The sequence below is a fragment of the Benincasa hispida genome, chromosome 4 (assembly GCF_027475165.1).
Source record: "Benincasa hispida cultivar pf3 chromosome 4, pf3_genome.v1.1, whole genome shotgun sequence".
NCBI lineage: Eukaryota > Viridiplantae > Streptophyta > Magnoliopsida > Cucurbitales > Cucurbitaceae > Benincasa > Benincasa hispida.
The window spans coordinates 58,220,964-58,241,853 of NC_143481.1; the positions used below are offsets into that span (position 1 = coordinate 58,220,964).

The window sequence follows — 20,890 nt, forward strand, 5'->3', positions numbered from 1 at the left end:
GAGTTTAAAAAGGGTGTATGTTCCAGTCGGTAACGGTGCATTTTTGATCCGGTTTCATTTGGTTGTTTTATCTTAGGGACGACGTGGAATTTTTAAGACCTGCCTGTGCACTTGGGCAGAGTTGCGAAACGTCTTAAAGAGAGCGAGCTTTGCGACTCAGCCTATAACGATTTCTGTTTTGCCGGTTTTGCTCTTCGCTTGACCGTCGTGTCTTGACAGTTCACTGTTTGTCATTCTGAGAGTCTTGCAGTTGCCAACAATTTTAAGACGTAACGCCACATCATCAATGGCCCTCACTAGCAACAATGATGTTATGATATCTGACCTCAATCGTCTATTCCGATTTGAAGAAGCGAACTTCAAGCAATAGAAGTAAAAAATGCTGTTCTTTCTCACCGTCAAAAAAGTTGTCGAAACCTGTACAAGAGCTAAGCTGATCGTCCCTTTAGAAGAATCAACTGAACAATAGATAAAAGAAGCTGCTGACTGGAAGGAGAAAGATTTTCTCTATAATAATTTCATTTTAAATGGTTTGACTGATGATCTGTATGACTACTACAGTATAATGAAAACAACGAAGGAGGTCTGGGATGCCCTGCAAAAGAATTATGACATCAAGGAGGCTGGGTTGAAAAAATATATTATTAGCCGTTATCTCACATTCCAGATGACGAATGAAAAATCTGTGGAGGCCCAATCCCATGAACTCCAGAAGATAGCCCACGAGATAATTACTGAAGGCATGCCTCTAGACGAACAATTCCAAGTTGCTATTATTATTGATAAATTGCCCCCTTTGTGGAAGGACTTTGAGAACACCTTGAGGCATAAGACCAAGGAGTTCTCATTGGAAAGTCTTATAACCCAGCTAAGGATTGAGGAGGAAGCTCGAAAGTAGAACCAGAGGGAGGAGGTGAACGCAGTACCTGGGAAACCTGCCTCTGTCGTGGTAAAACCTGACCAAAAATCTAAGGGGACAAAGAGGAAATGTCAGAACCGTGGCTCCAGCAACCATAACCAACAGAAAAAAACAGAAGCCCCCTTAATGAGAAACGGTACAGTTCCTCTGCTTTAATTGTAATAAAATTGGGTACATGGCTAGAAACTGTAGGAACAGGCGTCGTCCTGCTGGTCAGGCGAACCTGACAGAAGAACCATTAGTCGCCATGATCACAGAAGTAAATGTGATCGGTGGTTGTAAAGGGTGGTAGATAGACACTAGCGTTACGCGCCATGTCTATCACGACCTTAGTCTATTTAAAACTTATACTAAAACTAAGGATAAGAATATTCTGTTGGGAGATCACCATTCCATGAAAGTTACTGGAACCGGCGTGGTGGAATTGAAGTTTACCTCTGGGAAGACCCTCACGTTGAAGGACGTTCTGCACACTCCGGAGATAAGAAAGAATTTGGTTTCAGGCTATCTTCTCAACAAAGCCAGGTTTACTCAAACTATAGGGGCAAACCTATATAACCTTACCAAAAATAATGTATTTGTAGGGAAAGGGTATGCAACTGAGGAATTTTCAAATTAAATTTAGACCTTAATAAAATGAAATCTTCTGTATATATATTGTATTATGAATATTTGGCATGCTAGACTCTGTCATGTAAATAAAAATTTAATTAGTAACATGATTAGGCTGGAAATGATACCTAAGTTATCCATGAATGATTTTGATAAATGCGAGTATTGTAGTCAGACTAAAATTACTAAAACTCCGCATAAATCTGTACTTAGGAATTCTGATCTTCTAGATTTGATTCATTCTGATGTTTGTGAATTTGATGGCATCTTGACTAGGAACAGTAAAAGATATTTCATTACTTTTATTGACAACTGCTCTGGTTTTACTTTTGTATACTTGCTGAAAAACAAAAGTGATGCTTTTGATGTGTTCAAACTTTCTGTTTCTGAAATAGAAAGTTAGTTTAATAGAAAGGTTAAAAGACTTCGTAGTGATAAGGGAATCGAGTACGACTCAGACAGTTTTAATGAGTTTTTTAACTCACATGGAATAATACACAAAAAGACCGCACCTTATTCTCCTGAAATGAACAGAAAAGCCGGAAGGAAAAATAGAACTTTAGCTGAGCTAGTAGTTGCTATTTTACTTAGTTCAGGAGTCGTGTCTTATTGGTGAGGTGAAATCATCCTTACCGTGTGTTAGGTCCTAAATAAAATCCCAAAATCTAAAAACAAAACTTCGCCTTACGAAATTCTCAAGAATAAGAAACCAAACTTATCCTAATTTAGAACTTGGGGTTGTTTAGCCTTTGTAAAGATTTCTGACCCAAAAAGGAGAAAGTTGGCTAGTAAAACTTACGAGTGTGCCTTTACAGGTTATGCCTTAAATAGTAAAGCCTACAAGTTCTATGATCTAGAGAATCAAGTGATCATTGAGTCAAATGATGTCGACTTCTTTGAAGATAGATTTTCCTTTAAATCAAGAAATAGTGGGGCCTCTGGATCAAGTAGTATAACCCTCGTTAGAAATCCTAACCCTAGAGAGGAAACTGACCTAGAACCTAGAAGAAGCAAAAGAGCTAGAATCGCCAATGATTTCGGAAATGACTTCCTGACCTACAATGTAGAAGAAGACCCTAAAGATCTGAGAGCTGCCCTGTCCTCAGTAGATGCCAACCTATGGCAAGAAGCCATAAATGATGAGATGGAATCACTTGAGTCAAATAGGACTTGGCACTTAGTAGATCTACCCCCAGGATGTAAGGCAATAGGGTGCAAATGGATCTTGAGGAGAAAACTTAGACCTGATGGGACTGTCGATAAATTTAAAGCCAGGTTAGTAGCAACTTTAGACAAAGAGAAAACGTAGATTTCTTTGACATCTTCTCCCCTGTCACTAGAATAACCTCTATCCGTGTCCTGTTCTCTCTTGCTGCCCTTTATAACCTCGTAGTACATCATATGGATGTAAAAACCACTTTCCTAAACGGTGAACTTGAAGAAGAGATTTACATGGAACAACCTGAGGGTTTTGTTGTCCATGGTCAAGAAAATAAGGTGTGTAAATTAGACAAATCTCTCTATAGACTAAACAAGCTCCTAAGCAATGGCATAAAAATTTTGACAACCTTATCTTTTTTAAAGGTTTCAAGGTCAATAAAAGTGACAAATGCATCTATTATAAGTTTGATAATAACCTCCACACTATCTTGTGTCTATATGTAGATGATTTATTGATCTTTGGGTCAAACTTGCACGTCATAAACGATATAAAATCAATATTGAGTGCAAACTTCGACATGAAAGACTTAGGAGAAGCTAGTGTAATCTTAGGCATAAAAGTAAATAGGTCTGAGAAGGGAATTTCTTTGGGTCAATCTCACTATATAGAAAAGATTCTAAAGAAATATAATTACTTTGAATGTAAACCAGCCTGTACTCCTTATGACCCTAGTGTCAAGTTGTTCAAGAACACTGGTGACAGTGTTAATCAATCTGAGTATGCGAGCATCATAGGCAGTCTTAGATATACTGCCGACTACTAGGCCTGACATAGCTTATGTTGTAGGATTACTTTGCAGGTTTACAAGCAGATCTAGTAAAAAGCATTGGAATGCTATAGAAAGAGTCATGAGATACTTGAAGAAAACCCAAAACCTAGGATTACATTATCAAAAGTTTCCCGTTGTCCTGGAAGAGTTCAGCGATGCTGATTGGAACTCTCTTTCGGATGATTCAAAGGCTACAAGTGGCTATATCTTTGATATAGCTGGCAGAGCAGTCTCTTGGAAATCCAAGAAATAGAATATTTTGGCCCAATCTATGATGGAGTCAAAAATGATAGCACTAGCGACAGCTAGTGAAGAAGCAGGCTGGCTTAAAAGTCTGCTATCAGAGATTCCTTTATGGGAAAAGCCGGTACCAACCATATTGATCCATTGCGATAGTACTACAGCAATCGCAAAAGTTCGAAACCGTTATTACAATGGAAAGAGACGTCAAATACGTCGTAAGCACAGTACCATTAGAGAGTTTCTCACTACTGGTGCAGTTAGAGTGGATCACATACGGACTGATGAAAATTTGGCAGATCCTTTGACGAAAGAACTAGCCAGAGAAAAGGTTTTCAGAACCTCAGAAAGGATGGGACTCATGCCTATAGAAAAATGAATCACATTGAGAAAAACCCAACTTGTAGACTGGAGTTCCCAAGAAACAGGTTCAACGGGTAATAACTAATCACGAATGATATATAGTGAATCATGCTAAACCAAACACAGAGTTCCATTCCTATGATTTAAAGTCTGAGCATGATATCCTGAAGCGTAAGAAAGGTTGAACTCAGTTCTTAATGAGATCTATACTTGATGACAAGTGGGGTACCTAGCTACAGGAGTACTCTTGATAGACTCACCTGTGTGAATGTGGAAGTGAGGGCCGCTTCCTATGGAGTTTTTAGGCAAACTCTCTAGAGCATTCACTAAACCGAGATTCACGTGTTAGGTCTTAAAGTACGGGCTTTCGTACTACACCCTAATAACACTCTGTGTAAGATGCTGTTAGAGATAGAGTTCAAAACCAAGGGTTACTCTAGTATATTCTGAATCATCTACACTATGTAAAGGTTCAAGTCGTAAGACACCTTTTCTCATGCACAGTGTTGTATAGACTGAAATTGCTCGATGAAAATCTTTTCTCTCTTTTTCTTTTTGTTTAAATTTCCAAGTGGAGGATTGTTGGGTGAAAATTTAATTTTCAAAACAAAGAGGGAACCAACCTTTTTGGTTGGAGAATCCCACATTGGAAAATTTGGTGTTGGAAATCTCCTTTATGTACTCCAATCTTGAGTTTTGGGTTTGGGCCCCAAGGGGTACCCATGTTTTAAAGGGAGTGAGGAGATAGACCAATGTGGGTTCAGTGGACGTCCCACATGCGCGCGGCCGCCGTACGTCCAGTCGGGCATGGTGAGGCACGCGTGTGTGATGATTAATTTTAATAAAAAATATTATTTTATTTTTTGTTATTATTTTTTTATTATTTTTTAACCCAAAAAAAGGAGGAAACGGTTCGTTCCGTTTCGTCCACGTTCATCCGCCTGTGTTCGTCTGTACGTTCCGTTTCGTCCGCTATTCTGTTCCATCCGCCCACGTTCTGTGGTGGAGAATCCTTCTCGCTCCCTATGGTTCATTGTTGAAGGCCTATAAAAGGCCTGGCCTTTAGCAGTTCGACATACAAAATTTATTCTTCATTTCCCACTTCATTTTTCCTCTCCTCCTCCATCTTAGCTTTCCGAGCAGTGAGTTTAGAAAGGGTGTATGTTCCGGTCGGTAACGGTGCATTTTCGATCTGATTTCATTTGGTTGTTTTATCCTGAGGACGACATGGCATTTTTAAGACCTGCTTGCATACTTGGGCAGAGCCACGAAACATCTTAAAGAGAGCGAGCTCCGCGACTCAGCCTATAACGAGTTTCTGTTTTGCAGGTTTTGCTCTTCGCTTAACCACCGTGCCTTGATGGTTCACTATTCATCGTTCTGAGGGTTCTGTCGTTGCCAACAGAATGAAGCAGACTCCAATTTTTAAATTCAACTTCAGATTGACATAGTTTACTTGATATTATGTTTATGCTAATTATTGAAACAAAATTACATAATCAATAGCATAATTGTAGCTAGTAAAGGATGAACAATTTTCATCAATCCATTTACAATGGTGAAGAAGCCAACATATTTTGATTGTAGGGTGGTGTTGTGATCATTTTTAGTCACATCTAAAACAATTTGGTATTACTCTAGAACAAGGTTGTGGAGAGGATACAAGATTCGAGGGAGATGCTGGGACGAGGATGGCAGCATCGACCTTTGTCGAAGGAGGAAGAAGAGACCTTTATCAAATGGGGAAGAAGAGAAGAGGAAAAGGAGAAAAGAGAAGCGGAAAGGGAAAAAAGATGAGGGAAAATGTGAAAAACCCCACATAAGAAAAATAAATAATATAAAATTAATATTTATTTGCGTATTCATTTAACATGTCACATCAACGGAACATAATTAACTCTAAAGACTATTCAGAACTATTTTTCAAATCTCAAAGATGAAAAGTGTTATTTTTGAAACTTCGGAGAACAAATAGACACGAGTCTAAACCTCAAACATCGAAAGTATAATTTATCTATCTATTTATCCCTTTCTCTTAGTTTTTCAGTAATGGAGATAATCATATTGTAATTGAGTCACTCATTACTAAATTGCAAAAAATGCCTCTAAATTTTGTCTTTTGTTTAAAAATTACCACTTTTTCCAATACTAATCCTCACATGTGCTATGCATGTGACATTTATGTTTTGTTTTCATTTTATAAGTTAGATTGATTTCTTCTATTAACCACAAGTATCTTCATCTCCTTTTTCATTTTTTTTATTTCATCTTTTGTTAATTTTTCCTCTCAATTGTTGTTTAAGATCAAACAAATAAATAGTTCTTAAAATGAAATGCTATAATGATTACTAGACAATACTAATTTGGAACCCTTATAAAAAGAATTAAATATATTATGTTAGTTTACCATAGTAAATTCTAGAAACTTTTACAGAAGGGGGTTGATGAATGAATAACAAACCCAATTTAAGAGAAGTGCCAAACACAAAGTTTTCTTCTTATGTAAGTAAATAAATTCTTAAATGAGATTGTTTTTTTTTTTTTTTTAAGTTTTAACAATAACTTCATAAATCACATATCAACCATCACCAAATTAACTACCAATTGAGGATATGCTTTTTTACAAGCAGTCTTTTTCTACTACCGGTGGCATCAACTTTCGTATATGCTTTTGCTTTTACTGATGCTTATGGATTTAATTATTGAATTGAACCTAAAGAACTCTCGATTTGATCAACCTAGTCTCAAGTTGTGGATCAAATGAACGTTCAAGAATTAATGGAGATGTTCCGTCTTAGCTGGAACATTGCAACATCGTTCTAGACCATTGTCGCACTTGTCTTGAGTCCCAATTTTCTATTTAAAGTACAAACCATTTAAAACTTTAGATGAAAATTGGGACACGAGACAAGTGCGACAATGGTCTAGAACGATGTTGCAATGTTCCAATTTCTATTTCAAGTCACCAAAACTACCTTTGAGCAAAAAATCCTTTTAAATTTTGGATAAAAATTGTTAATTGAAATGGATGCAGTAATGGCCTAAATAAACGTAGCAATGTTCAAATTTCAATTTTCATTTTGAGTCACCAACATCTCGTTTCATGTCTTAATTTTCTCCCAAACATTTTAATATATTTATATTTATACCTCAACAATAGTTTTGGAACATTTAATATTTATAAAAGGTTAAAAGTACATTAATTGGTATATAAATATAGTAACAATAAAGGATGTAGCATGGGAATATACAACTCGAAACCACTAATATTCTCACAAAATTTGTTGATGGAGAAAGAAAAGCATCTATTAAAAATTAATCTTCATCGAGAAAAAGAAAATGGTAAGTTGGTCAGATTAAACCGTCATGACATATAAAACCACCGAAGATTGAAGATCACGGTCCACCTTGAAGTGAGAATGGAAGAACCTTTTATCCTGCCATTGACACAACATAAGTAAAGTATGCCACAACTAGGAACTGTGATTATTAATTAATGAATAACAAATACAATACAAACACATCTAACCTCCTTGAAAGAATGTGATATCAGAAACTCCTTCAGTACTCTCTCTTCTGAATCAAACAATACAATGTGACTTGGGACTGTCCAATTTTTAGCAAATTCTGTTGCAAAAGCAAGTGGATTCGTCAAGAAACGGTCCGACTCGACTGGGATCCTGTTCTCTTCGCTGCCATTTTAAACATCACAAATGAACAACAATGATTACAAGTCAAAGAGCAATATAAGTTGTCAAGCATCATGAGCTTTATATGGAAGTTGGGTCATCTTCGTATCAACAACTTTGACGAGCTTTATATGGAAGTTGGGCCTTCTCCATGATTATAGTTATCCCATGTGTTTAAACAGTGAAGTAGCACAGATCCACCTTTTTAGTAGCTGTGCTTATGCCTCAAGCTTTTTTATGCAAAGACACATTTTGGATGGAAAGATTCAAGACTTGGTAACACCATTACTGATGGGATTGTTTAAGAGGTTGGAATGTAATTAGGATTACTGAGAATCTGAAGGTTATTTGGAATGAGAAGGGAATCTAGGCAGAGCTTACCCTTTATCCAATAGAGGAACTCGTTCCATTCCATCCTCCCAAACATGTCCTTTATCTCTCTGCTACTCTTGGGTCACTCTAGGAAAAGACAAAAAGATACTTTGACATAATCATGCACAAGCTTTTTGTTGGAACCTTTGATCGGAAAGCAATGTAAGCATACAAGAGTCGAGACAAACCATTTTATGAAAATGCACTTCTCTTTTTGTAATTATAGTTTATCCACCTCATTAACCAACGGAGTGTAATTATTATTATCTGATAGGAACTTCTTTCGTATTTCATTTCATCATATCGATGAATAGTTTCTGTTACCTATCAGAAAAAAGAAGGAAAGACGCTTTACCCACCTCGGTGTGCAGTCTAGAAACTGCATTGGTAAGTTTCGGTGCAGAGTGGAATAGTAAGGCGTCGAATGGCAGGGCATCAGAAAAAGGATCCTTTTGACTTTCTCAGTCGCAGCTTCTCTGGCCAGATGATTCATTACATCCTCTGTTCCTCTCTGCACAGTAGGTCTTCTGGTTAGATAAGAGAGCAGAAGAAACCAAAAGACGACCAACTTTATATATTTCTCTATACTCATTGGCCAATATAGATAGATACCTGATGAACCAAACTCATGTATAAACCCATTGGGATATTTGTAGCTAGCAAAAGTATTATGGCCAAATTCATTTTCATAGGGCGTTTAGTGTGCAAGTCTCGTGATTTTTCCCTTTTACCATTCGGAGAAGCATGATATCTAAGGGCAGCTAATGAATAGCCAGAGAACATCAATGCTATTGGAAGAATGGGAAGGACAAACCTGTGATGAAGTAAAATAAACAAACGCATATTTCAAACCAATGCCATATTGATTTAGGTAGGGTATTTTCAATAGTGAAACAAAAAGAGGTACCTGAACTCTTTATGACCAAGTAGACTATGAATTCCCAGAACCCAAATGATAAGACCGGAGAGTTTCCATCTTTTTGAGGTGATGATGCCAGAAATGGAAAATGGAATGAAACTGAAGAGCATGGCAGTAAACCCCTGGGTGAAGTACCAGTGCCATTTATGAGTTCCATAAAAATCTCCTCCAGAGGAAAGAACGTTGAACTTCAGAAAATTAAAAGGGACCAATATCCAGGAGCCGTACATTAATCTATCTAACAAAAACGTAATCCCAAGCACCAACGACCTGAAATGAAAAATTAGAGGGCTAAGGAAAGATGTAAATAATCTAAAATCTTAAGAGAGTTTAAGTAAACAAGTGCAAGAATCTCCTAAATAGTTGATGGAGTGGCACGCAAATTATTTGACCAGGAAAATAAATGAGGAGAGCAATCATTTTATCATTTCAGGGAAACCAATAAATAAAGGGCAACCGATAAGAAACTACATCCGCCATTCGCATCAACATCATTCACATTAAATTAGAAACTGACACTAAAGAAGCTTGTAAACTTAATATTTCCCATAACTGCAATAAACCACAATGGAGAGTTTACAAGGATTTAGCATTTTGTTTTCTTTAGAGAAGACACGTAAGCAAGAAAAGGCAGAAATTGCAAAAAGAAAAAGAGAACGTAAACATAGGTTGTTAGATGATATATAATTAAATCTACCTTCACCCATCAGCTTAAGCTTTTGGGTCAATCAGTGATTTAAAATAGCATCAGAGAGGAGGAGTGTTAGATGATAATATATAATTAAATTTTCCTTCACCCATCAGCTTTAGCTTTTGGGTCAAATTGGCCAAACACAACACAAGGGGGTTGGAAGGACTTAAAAAAGAAGCTCCAACTGTTATCAATTTAAAAAGAAAATCACAACATCTGTATCAATAAATACTTGAAAGGAGCTAGTGAATTATGCAATATTCAATCTTCTCCCAATGAACTTTTTCTTAATCGTTAATATTACTACATTAATGGATGGTGGAAGATCAAAGTGAACTGCATGAGTAAATATAATGGCAGAAGTATAAGATTGGTCCTAGATACATCATAACTTATTACTACTGTTTCCCGCTAACTTTGTAGATTTTTAACTTCAATTCCTATCCATTCTCAAAGATAAGAGACGGATCTATGCCAGACATAGAAGGAAAAAAAAAAAAGGTTAGCTTTTTATCAACATATATCCTACTTGGCCACCTTTCCTACACATCCATAGTTTTTCCTCGATTAACTTAATCAGTCGCCCCCTCTCCCCCCCAAAAAAATAACAATAATAATAATAAATAAATAAATAAGTTAAAGCACCAACGGCTGATAACAACTTTGTCTACCACTACCAACGATAAACTTCTCAACTTGTTTTTTACGTCACTAATTTTTAAAATGAAGTTCAGAGAAAACTATCATAAGGGCAAGGGAATAGGTCGAACCTATTTAAGAACCAAGAACAAGTAAGTTAAATACGTTAGTTATAATAATTAAGAGATATGGTACATACCCAATAGGAGCAGCCTCTAAGAAAATAAATCTAAGTCGATCATGTGCTGAAAACAGCTCAAGCAGACCAACATACAGCCAAGTAGCCGCACTTGTTGGTCGAATAGCGCATGATAGAGCTGCCATAAACAGAGCCAACTTCCTTGAAACCTTGGAATATCTGGTGGTAGCAACACTTATACAAGGCCAATAGTACAAGCTGGCAAGTGTTAGAACGGTCTCTAAGCTGTTTGATAGAGTTCGGTTGAAGCAGAAGAACATAAACCAGTTTGTAAGTTGGGAAAACAGCTGAAGTAGAGTTAAGTGTATTGTGACTAAATTAATATTCCAATAAATATCTCTTTTTTCATTCAAAAAATAAGGTTGGATGAGAGTTCTAATATACTGAACACTAAATATATGCCAATCATCAACACAAGGATACAGCCCATTTTGCAACATAATCACCAAAGAGAGCACCGGAGAGTCTGTACAAGTAAAAATCACCAACAGCTGAGAATATAGATTGCAACAGCCTCGGAGCTTTTATCTATAAAGCATGACCAACAGAATTTCACAATTCAATTTGCCACAGCCAATCAAACAGTTTCACTAGTTTATACGTAGTTGAATATTTTACCATGATCAATGGAGTATCAATGCCGAGTAAAGCAAGAACTTTGTAAAGAAAAGCAAACAACAAAGGATGCAAGTAGCTACGGATTCCCCTCTTCCACTCCCATGTCAGATGACCATACCTGCTAAACGGAAACACATCACTGAATTACCTGAAGCGTTCTATAGCTTCTTAAATCCAATTCATCAAGAAATTACAGCCCAGAAATCAGAAAAATTAGAAGTGGAAAGGGTCATTAATAACAAGGAGAGGATCGCATGAAGAGAAACATTACCCAAAGGTGATATTGTGGGCAACTTCAAGGGCTTGCCAGTGTTCATCTGGGTTAAAATAAGTCTGCAACAAAAGCGCATTTGCAAATCGAAATGCCAAGCAAAGCACAAGGACCTTGTTCGTCGAAGAGAAAAGATCATATTTTTTAGATTTGGGTTTCTCAGATCGAAGAAATTCTGGTGAATCCTCAATTCTGACCAATTTTGATGCTGCGACCGAAGTCCTAGGTCTCTTCTGAACCATTCTCCAATTCAATATTTTCAGACTTTGAGACGCTGTAAAGCCCCCAAATTAAGCTCAAGTATAACATCAAAGTCCCTCCAACAAAACTAAACTTCTACCATTTATAAACAATAGCAACGTCAAGGCTTGGCAATCCAAATTCTTTTGTATGTTTTCAAATTTATTGGATTCAGCGAATATGTGTTCGAAGATAACTTGAATTATGTTTAGAAAAATTGTCTTAGAATTCTATGATCTAAATCGTGTAAATTTTGAAAACAATTTTATGGTATCCAGATTTTAAATCCCTGTTATAAACTCGTTTTATTTTTTAAATTAAAAAATTGAAATATTTATTATTTAAGATAATATTACAAAAGAATAATTATATAATTTTTTTGAATATATAACATATTCATAAATAACTAATTATAGTTTATTGTCAACTAATATTTAGTGTGTAACTACACTTAGTTTTATGATTTATAAATATAGTATCTAAAGAAAATCAGACATGAGAATTTCCATGAGCAGAGGAATGATCGTTCCAAATTCAATTCAAAATTGAACAAACACAATTACAGTTAAGAAACGGAATCTTACAGGTCATGCACAATACGACACCACCACAATGGCTACCTTGGTATCAGAGTCAGGTTCTCTGATATTCCAAATTACAGCTCTTTTTTTAACTTCATTTTACAGTCGCAGTGGGTTTCTGCATTTGTGGTTAATCATTTCTGCATCTGTGGTTGCGTTGATGAATGTTTTGGGTTTAATTGCCTTTTGTTAAAGCTTTCAGTCATTATAAAGTGTTAATTGTAAGGGCCCGTGTGTTTTTGGGCGTAATTAAATTTGCAATCGAGTCGTTCGTGATGAAGCTTCGACGCATGGAGATGCGATTCTCAATGAAGAAGAAGACCAAGTGTTGGTCGTATCGTGTAGCCTTAGGTAAACGATCGTTGAGATTTAACTAAGTGATCATTTAGATTTTTCTAGACGATCGTGTAGTATTTTCTAAACGATCGTTTAACTAATGCTAAACGATGGGGTAAATCGTTTACCATATCGTATAGCGTTGGTTGCCCGATCGCGTAGGCACTGGAGGTAGACGATCATAGTGGGAGCATGATGCTCATCGCATAGTAAAAGGCACACGCTAGACGATCGTGTAGTTATAGCAAGCTTCATCGCTTAGTTACTATCTACGCGATCACGTATATGCAATATGGAGACGCTAGCTAAGTAATCGCTTAGGCGATGATGCGTCATGGCATCGTAGTCGTTTAGACGATCATGAAAGGCGAGCGTTGTGCAGAGCGCTCTAAGCAATCGCGTACCTCAGGCTTCATCGCCTTATAAAGGTACACAATCATGTAGTAGTAGCTAAACGATCGTGTAGTAAATGCTAAACGATCGTTTAGCTCTGGGAGCGCTATAGCAAAGCGTTTGTTTTATCGTGTAGATGATCGCAGGGTGCTTAGTATACGATGGTTGGAGAAGCAATGTTTTACCTAAGTGGTTCAAGACCCAGTTCACCTGTTTGAACCGGAGACTCCTTGTCTTTGTAATATTTAGCTTTTCTTTTGTGTTTTTAAGGCAATTTCACCTTGTTCATTAACTTTTATTGCTTATACATGTGATGTATGGTACTTATATGTCAAAGTGTTTGTCATATAGTTAAAAACCACCTTAGATTGTGCAATTATTCATGCATCATGTATTATAAATGTTATAATCTAGCATGAAGAAATTACTTGAAAGCATGCATATGCATCATGAAATATAAGAGTTATATTTTGCATGCAAAGAGCATTATCATGCATCATCATTTTATTATAAGTGTTATAGTCTAAGGGTGAATGGAAGCATGCTTTTCTTGTTTCATTGTTGCTTTGTATAAGTGATATATAAAAGAAGTAGCAATGAATGAACACTGCATTACGCATGACACTTAGGCTATTTATAATTCTTATGAATGCCTTGCATGTGTTAGCTTAGCATTTTAGTGTTGATTTCTGTTTATAAGTGTTATAAAGGAAATTAAACCTAAAATCAATAATTCAGAGTTGCATGCGGACTTAGGGTGAACTCAAGTTTTTTAAAAGGGTTTTAAAATTGGATTAAGATAGACCTAAGTTCAAGTGATTCTAAAGAGTTTAGTAACCTAGATTAATCTTTTAAAATTGGTTTAATAGGATTAAATTAGTTGGAATAAAAGATTAAATTTGTTGTAAACCTATCTATAAGGGACCTTTTGTCTAAGGCGGGTTCTGGCTAAGCTGGGGTTCTTAAGTTGACGGAAACGTAACACCCCTACCTAGAAACCTACCTGGAAAGGTGAATTAGATTTTCAACAAGCATGCGGCGTTTTGGTCAAAGATTCTGTTAAAGAGTTTAATAGATGATGATCAAAAGTTGTTTCACTATCCAAGATAAAAGTTACTCTTGGAAAAACCTAAAAGTCACTTAGTTAAAATCCTTAGCCGTGTTTTTTCTAAGTAAGCTAAACCCTAGGTTATAAAATACTCAGTGGGAGGAAGAGGCATATCTGATATGTCTATGATTCCACTCACGTTTCTCCCTATATGTTCACACCGTGAGATTCATGCTTGGCCTCGTGGTGCCCTGGGAGCATCCCCCTTCGGATGGTGTTTGCAAGAGTCAATATCAAGGTGGACAGAGAGAGTATTTATAGTAAGTGGGTGAAAAGTGTGTGTCAACACCTCCTATGGTCTTTGTCATTGGTTCACATCGTGAGATCATTCTGTACGCCCTCGTGACGCCTTTGGTACATCTCTCTTCGGATGGGTTTTGTGCAGTTGGTCAATATCAAGGTGAACTCCAAAAATGGATAGGGTCGCTTTAGGTTTTGCCCCAATCGGATTTTTCCCTTCAGATTGGCCTTTTGGGACGAACCTCTAGGGCTTAAAATGATGAGTCACACTTACAGGAGGTTGTTAATCAAGTTAATGATCTCTTGGCCAAATCAATAATGGCTAGTCATTATAGGAGCAAGAGTTGTTCTGGTATTAATGACTGGTTAAGATCTTCTCAATTCAGAGGAGGGATAACTGACCTCCCTTCGGCGACTTTTGTCCTAAACCTTTGAAGCGTCATTACGAAACTAAATGTCACACGGGGTTCATATTAGATTTTCTAAAACCTTATTGGATGTTGTTTTGTTTTACAACGGGTATTTGCTTAAAACCTAATGTAGGTCAATGTGTTTTTCTTTTCAGCAACTCGTTAGTATTTCTGTTTAAAGCTTTTAAAATGACCGATTACTTACAGTGGATAGAATGAAATGAATTTCGTGGCAAACGACCTCGATCCCACTACTCTCCATAAAAGAAGACAAGACAGTAAATATGATTTATTGGTCTTGGAGACCTGTCTGGTAGAGAATGATGATTCTGTCTGGATTCTAGATTCAGGTGCTACCAATCATGCCAGTTCCTCTTACCAAGGATTCAGTTCCAGGAAAACGTTGCCACAGGGAGAGATGACTTTTCGAGTTGATACTGGTGATGTTGTTTTAGCTGCTGCTGTAGGCAGGCTGACAAGAAACTTTATCTGTTACTGGATAATGTTTTCGTAGTTCCTCATATTAAGAGGAACTTGATCTCGGTTTCTTGTCTCATTGAACAAGGTTATACCGTCTCCTTTTCTGAGAATAAGTGTTTATTTTCAAGAATGGAATGGAGATTGGTTATGGTTTAATGGAAAATAACTTATATGTACTTAGGTTGTTAGTCATAAAAGCCTTGTTTAACACTAAAATGTTCAATACTGCAACAACAACTAAAAGACCAAAGGATTCTCCAAAGGAAAACACCCATCTTTGGCATCTTAGGTTAGGTCACATCAACCTCAATAGGATTGAGAAGTTGGTGCAAAATGGACTTTTAAAGAGTTTAGAAGAAAACTCTTTGTTGGTATGTGAATCATGCCTCGAAGGCAAGATGACCAAATGACCTTTTACTGGAAAAGGTTACAGAGCCAAGGAAGCCTTAGAGCTTGTACATTCAGACCTCTATGGTCCGATGAATGTTAGAGCCGAGGTGGGTATGAATATTTCATCTCTTTCATAGATGATTATTTAAGGTTTGAGTATCTCTACCTAATGCAACATAAGTCTGAAGCCCTTGACATGTTCAAGGAGTATAAGGCTGAAGTTGAAAACTTGTTAGGTAAGAAGATAAAAACACTACGATCTGATCATGGTGGAGAGTATATGAACCTCCAATTCCAGAACTATATGATAGACCATAGGATTGCGTCTCAACTCTCAACTCCTGGTACACCTCAGCAGAATGGTGTATCAAAAAGAAGAAACAGAACCTTGTTGGACATGGTTCGCTCTATGATGAGTTATGCTCATCTTCCAGACTCGTTTTGGGGTTATGCAGTGGAGACTGCATGTTATATCCTGAACAACGTTCCCTCGAAAAGTGTTTCTGAAACACCTTTTGAGTTATGGAGAGGCCGTAAAGGTAGTTTACGCCACTTCAAAATTTGAGGCTATCCAACACATGTGCTAGCAACTAACACAAAGAAGTTGGAACCACGTTCGAAGGTTTGCCTCTTTGTAGGCTACCCCAAAGAAATGAGAGGTGGATACTTCTATGATCCAAGTGAGACCAAAGTGTTTGTTTCCACAAATGCTATCTTCTTGGAAGAAGACCACATGAGGGATCATAAGTATGAAGTAAGCTCGTTTTACGTGAGATCTCAACTGAGACTGAGACTGTTGAGGGTTCAACAAAAGTTGTTGAACAGGCCGATAGATCAACAAGAGTTGTTGAGGTCGAAATGTATAGTCAACTAGCTCAAGAGTTGAGACTGCCTCTACGTAGTGGGAGGGTTATGAACCCACCGGATCGCTACATGGGTTTGACTGAAGCCCGAAACGTCATTACGAATGATGGGGTCGAGGATCCGTTGTCTTTTAAGAAAGCAATGGAGGATGTTGACAAAGATGAATGGGTTAAAGCCATGAACCAGGAAATGGAGTCTATGTACTTCAATAACGTCTGGGAGCTTGTTAATCCACTTGATGGGGTAAGACCTATTGGGTGTAAGTGAATCTTTAAGCGAAAGAGAGGTGTAGATGGAAAGGTGCAAACCTTTAAAGCTAGACTCGTGACAAAAGGTTATACCCAGGTTGAGGGAGTTGACTATGAGGAAACTTTCTCACCTGTTGTCATGCTTAAGTCTATCAGGACTCTCCTGCCCATAGCCACGTTTTATGATTATGAAATCTGACAAATGGACGTCAAGACTACCTTTCTTAATAGTAATCTTGAGGAGACTATCTATATGACTCAACCAGAGGGGTTCATAGTTCCAGATCAAGAGCAAAGAGTTTACAAGCTTAATAAGTCCATTTATGGGCTGAAACAAGCATCTAGATCTTGGACCATCAGATTTGACACTATTGTCAAGTCATTTGGCTTTGATTATAACGTTGATGAACCTTGTGTTTACAAGAAGATCATCAACAACTTAGTAGCTTTCCTGGTACTGTATGTGGATGATATCCTACTCATTGGGAATGATGTAGGGTATCTGACTGACATTAAGAAATGGCTAGCTGCCCAGTTCCAAATGAAAGATTTGGGTGAGGCACAGTATGTTTTAGAGATCCAAATCATTCGGGATTGCAAGAAAAAATGGTTAGCCCTGTCTCAGGCATTGTACATTGATCAAATGTTGGTCAGGTACAGGATGCAAGATTCCAAGAGGGGTTTGTTATCCTTCAAGCATGAAATCGTTTTGTCTAAGGACCAATGTCCTAAGACACCTCAAGAGGTTGAGGAGATGAGACAAATTCCCTATACTTCTGCTGTAGGAAGCTTAATGTATGCAATGTTGTGTACCAGACCCGACATTTACTATGCAGTAGGGATTGTTAGTCGTATCAATCTAATCTAGGATTTGATCACTGGACAGTGGTCAAGACGATCCTCAAGTATCTTTGGAGAACGAGGGACTACATGCTCGTGTATGGAGATAAAGATCTGATCCTTACAGGATACACGGACTCTTTTAGACCAATCGAGATTCTCACAAATCGATATTGAGGTTAGTGTTTATTCTGAATGGAAGGGTTGTAGTATGGCGAAGCATCAAACAAGGATGCATCACGGACTCCACTATGGAAGTCGAATATGTAGCCGCTTGTGAAGCAGCTAAGAAGGCTGTTTGGCTGAGGAAGTTCCTTTCAGATTTAGAAGTTGTTTCAAATATGGATTTGCTTATCACACTGTATTGTGATAACGTAGGGTTGTGGCAAATTCAAAGTAGCCTCAGAGTCATCGTTGTTTCAAATTTGGTAAGCACATAGAATGGAAATATCACCTGATCAGGGAGATTGTGCATTGTGGTAATGTAATAGTCACGAAGATCGCATCGGAGTACAACGTTGCTGATCCCTTTACAAAGGCCCTCACGGCTAAAGTATTCGAGGGTCACCTGGAGAGTCTGGGTCTGCGGGACGTGCGACATCTTGTCTAGGGAAAGTGGAAGATGATACTGAAGTATGCCTTAGTTTATTGTATATTGTACATTTTTATATTGTATTGTACATTAGTCTCGTGAGTCCTTAGGACAAGTAGGAGATTGTTGGGATTTGTGTCCTAATTCTAATTCTCCCGAAGTCTCGTTGTTTTGTAAAGATACACATTTTTTAATGAATAAAATAAGAGTTATTTAATTCGGGAATTTACTCATATACAATAAACAAAGCTCCTTGGTTATCTTATGTGAACTTAAGCATGTATATGTGATATACAAGTGGATCATGCCTTAAGTGATAACCTAAATAGGTCTGTAGTATAAGGATTAAGGTGGAATACCTGATCCTTGTGACACTACGGATACAACTCGCTTTGTAGAGGTTTGCAAGTGTTGTAAAATACTATAGATGGTAGATCTTAACTATTCATGTGGAGACATGCGAGTGGTGGTGTCCTATACAAAGAGTTTGTATAAGACTTGGACCACGAGATGACTAGAATCTGTATATAACGTCGTTGATACTAGAGACTTGTATCTCACCTAAACGACCATTGGTGACACGACCTCAATCCTGAATATTTTGGGAACTCCTACCTTTGAGGGCGGTCCTTTGATTAGTATGGGTGAGAGTGACCAAATTGCCAACTCAACATGCCTACCTTTTTGGGGACTTGTCTGATCTGGGAGTTGGGAACTCAATCCACAAGATGGAATTCACTTATTTCCTGAAGCAGGGATAAGTAGAGAGATTGCTCCCTTAAGGGCTGATTCCGGGGCTTGAACATAGTGGCCACAACTTCTCTTTAGAAGAGAAGACTAAATCATAATAGGATTATGACTTATGTTTATTAGATGGATCAGTGGTACTTAAGGAGACAAATGTAACTACAGGGTTGTCGCACGGTTATTGGCCCAGCTATATTTACGAGCGATCTATGAAGGGTTATCGCACTACTGATTGGTTAATATGGACACATAATATATTTATGGTAAGGAGAGTTTAGCTGTCGGTCTTTAGTGGAGTGCATGCCAGTTAATGGATGGTGGATCTCGTGACTAAAGAGTTTAGTCAGTTATTCACGTATCATTGGAGCTTCGAGCTACTGGTCCATAAGGTCCCCTTGGTAGCTCAATGGATTCAGTTGAGGATCAGTTCTTGGTGTTGATTTGAAATGTTCAAATTGACAAGAGATTGTTTTGATTATATATGATATAATTGGTATGATGTATGAGATACATCTAGTGGAGGATTGATGTAAATGAGATTTACATTAAGTACCATGGAATAGAAAAAAAACTATGGTTTACATGTTTCATGAGATGAAATATTAAAACTATAGGTTATAAATATAGTATGATAAGTTGGTTATCATTTATATTTATAATAATATTAATTATTGGATAATCTTTTTCTTTAATAACCAATTGAGTGGGTGTTATTGGATTTTCATGGTAACCGTGAGATAAAAGGAAAATTGTTTTCTTATTTTAAGTAAGTATTGAAAAGTTTTCATAAAAAAAAGTTTTTTGAGATTTCTCTCTCGGCAAAAAGAATCTCACGAAGTTGTCAAGTAAATATAGATTTACTAAATGACAGCTTGGGCGAGCTAAACAATCGTACAGTAGCGAGCTAAACGATCGTGCAATATTTATTAAGTGATAGCTTGTCCAAAGTAAATGATCGTATAGTGTTTGTAGGTGATAGACACCGAGCTAAACGATCGCATAGCTTTTGCTAGACGATCGCATAGTTTTAACTAAACGATTGGGCATCGACCTATACGATAGATCTTCGCCATCTCCCACTTGCCCAGTCGTGTACACGATCGATGTTTCCTCCTTCGTCTGCCTCATACCAAGTCCGAACAGAGCCCACCCTCTAGATTCTCACACCGAGAATACCAAGGTAGCCTTCTTGGTGGTGTCATACTCAACTCGACACCGTCGAGGTTCTGTGGAGGTCGTTCGTGTTACTGAGGAGTTCATGACCGAGGTGATCGCTAAGTTGGAGCGCGAAGTGTTTGTGCAGTGTTGCGGTCGTGTAGATCGAGCGTTCGAGGTTGTTGTGTTCGAGCATTCGTGAGCAAGGAGCGTGGAGACGAGACGACAATTGTTCGTAGAGTTCTTCCTTGTTCATTTGTAATGTTCATGCTTTAATTTCTGTATCAATTGCATAACAATATGCTTTGTATACAACTGTAATTTGTAATGTTCATTCATGATTGTAATTTGGAATGATCTTATTTCTGCTGCTCATGGAAATCTCGAGTTCGATTTCCTTCAATGACGACTAGCCATAATTGATTTGGTCAATAAATGATTTCCTTCAATGACGACTAGCCATAATTGATTTGGTCAATAAATCATTAACTTACTTAACAATTTTTCGTAAGTATGACCTGCCATTTTAGGTCCTAGAGTTCTGCCCCAAGCAGCCAATCCGAAGGGAAAAAATCTGATAAGGTCCTCTCGGTAGCTCAATTGAGATTATTGAGAATCAAATTAATTTTGTGTTAATTTAAATTGTTAAAATTAATTATATATGATATAGTTAATATAAATTAATTATAAGTGGTATAATGTATTTGATGCATTATAATATAAAGTTTATTTTGAGAGGAATA

General features: G+C 37.3%; 1 protein-coding gene across 4 annotated transcripts; it reads right to left on the minus strand.

Annotated features, from left to right (window-relative positions):
* Window positions 1–7,267: 7,267 nt before the first annotated feature.
* LOC120075023 (Alg9-like mannosyltransferase family) lies at window positions 7,268–11,973 on the minus strand. 4 transcript variants are annotated; one of them, XR_016528871.1, is made up of 10 exons: window positions 11,524–11,973; window positions 11,253–11,370; window positions 11,058–11,162; window positions 10,635–10,921; window positions 9,094–9,375; window positions 8,799–9,000; window positions 8,546–8,697; window positions 8,196–8,273; window positions 7,655–7,817; window positions 7,268–7,562 (listed from the first exon to the last, which is right to left on the minus strand). XR_016528871.1 is itself a non-coding variant. In XM_039028160.2 (9 exons), the coding sequence occupies exons 1-9, from the start codon at window positions 11,763–11,765 to the stop codon at window positions 7,482–7,484; spliced, it is 1,632 nt and encodes a 543-aa protein (XP_038884088.1). In that variant the 5' UTR covers window positions 11,766–11,973; the 3' UTR covers window positions 7,268–7,481. The 4 variants fall into 4 exon arrangements, 2 of the variants coding, with proteins under 2 accessions (XP_038884088.1, XP_038884087.1); XR_016528870.1 differs by having other exon boundaries at window positions 11,253–11,373; window positions 11,524–11,854; XM_039028160.2 differs by lacking the exon at window positions 8,196–8,273.
* Between the last annotated feature and the right edge of the window lie 8,917 nt (window positions 11,974–20,890).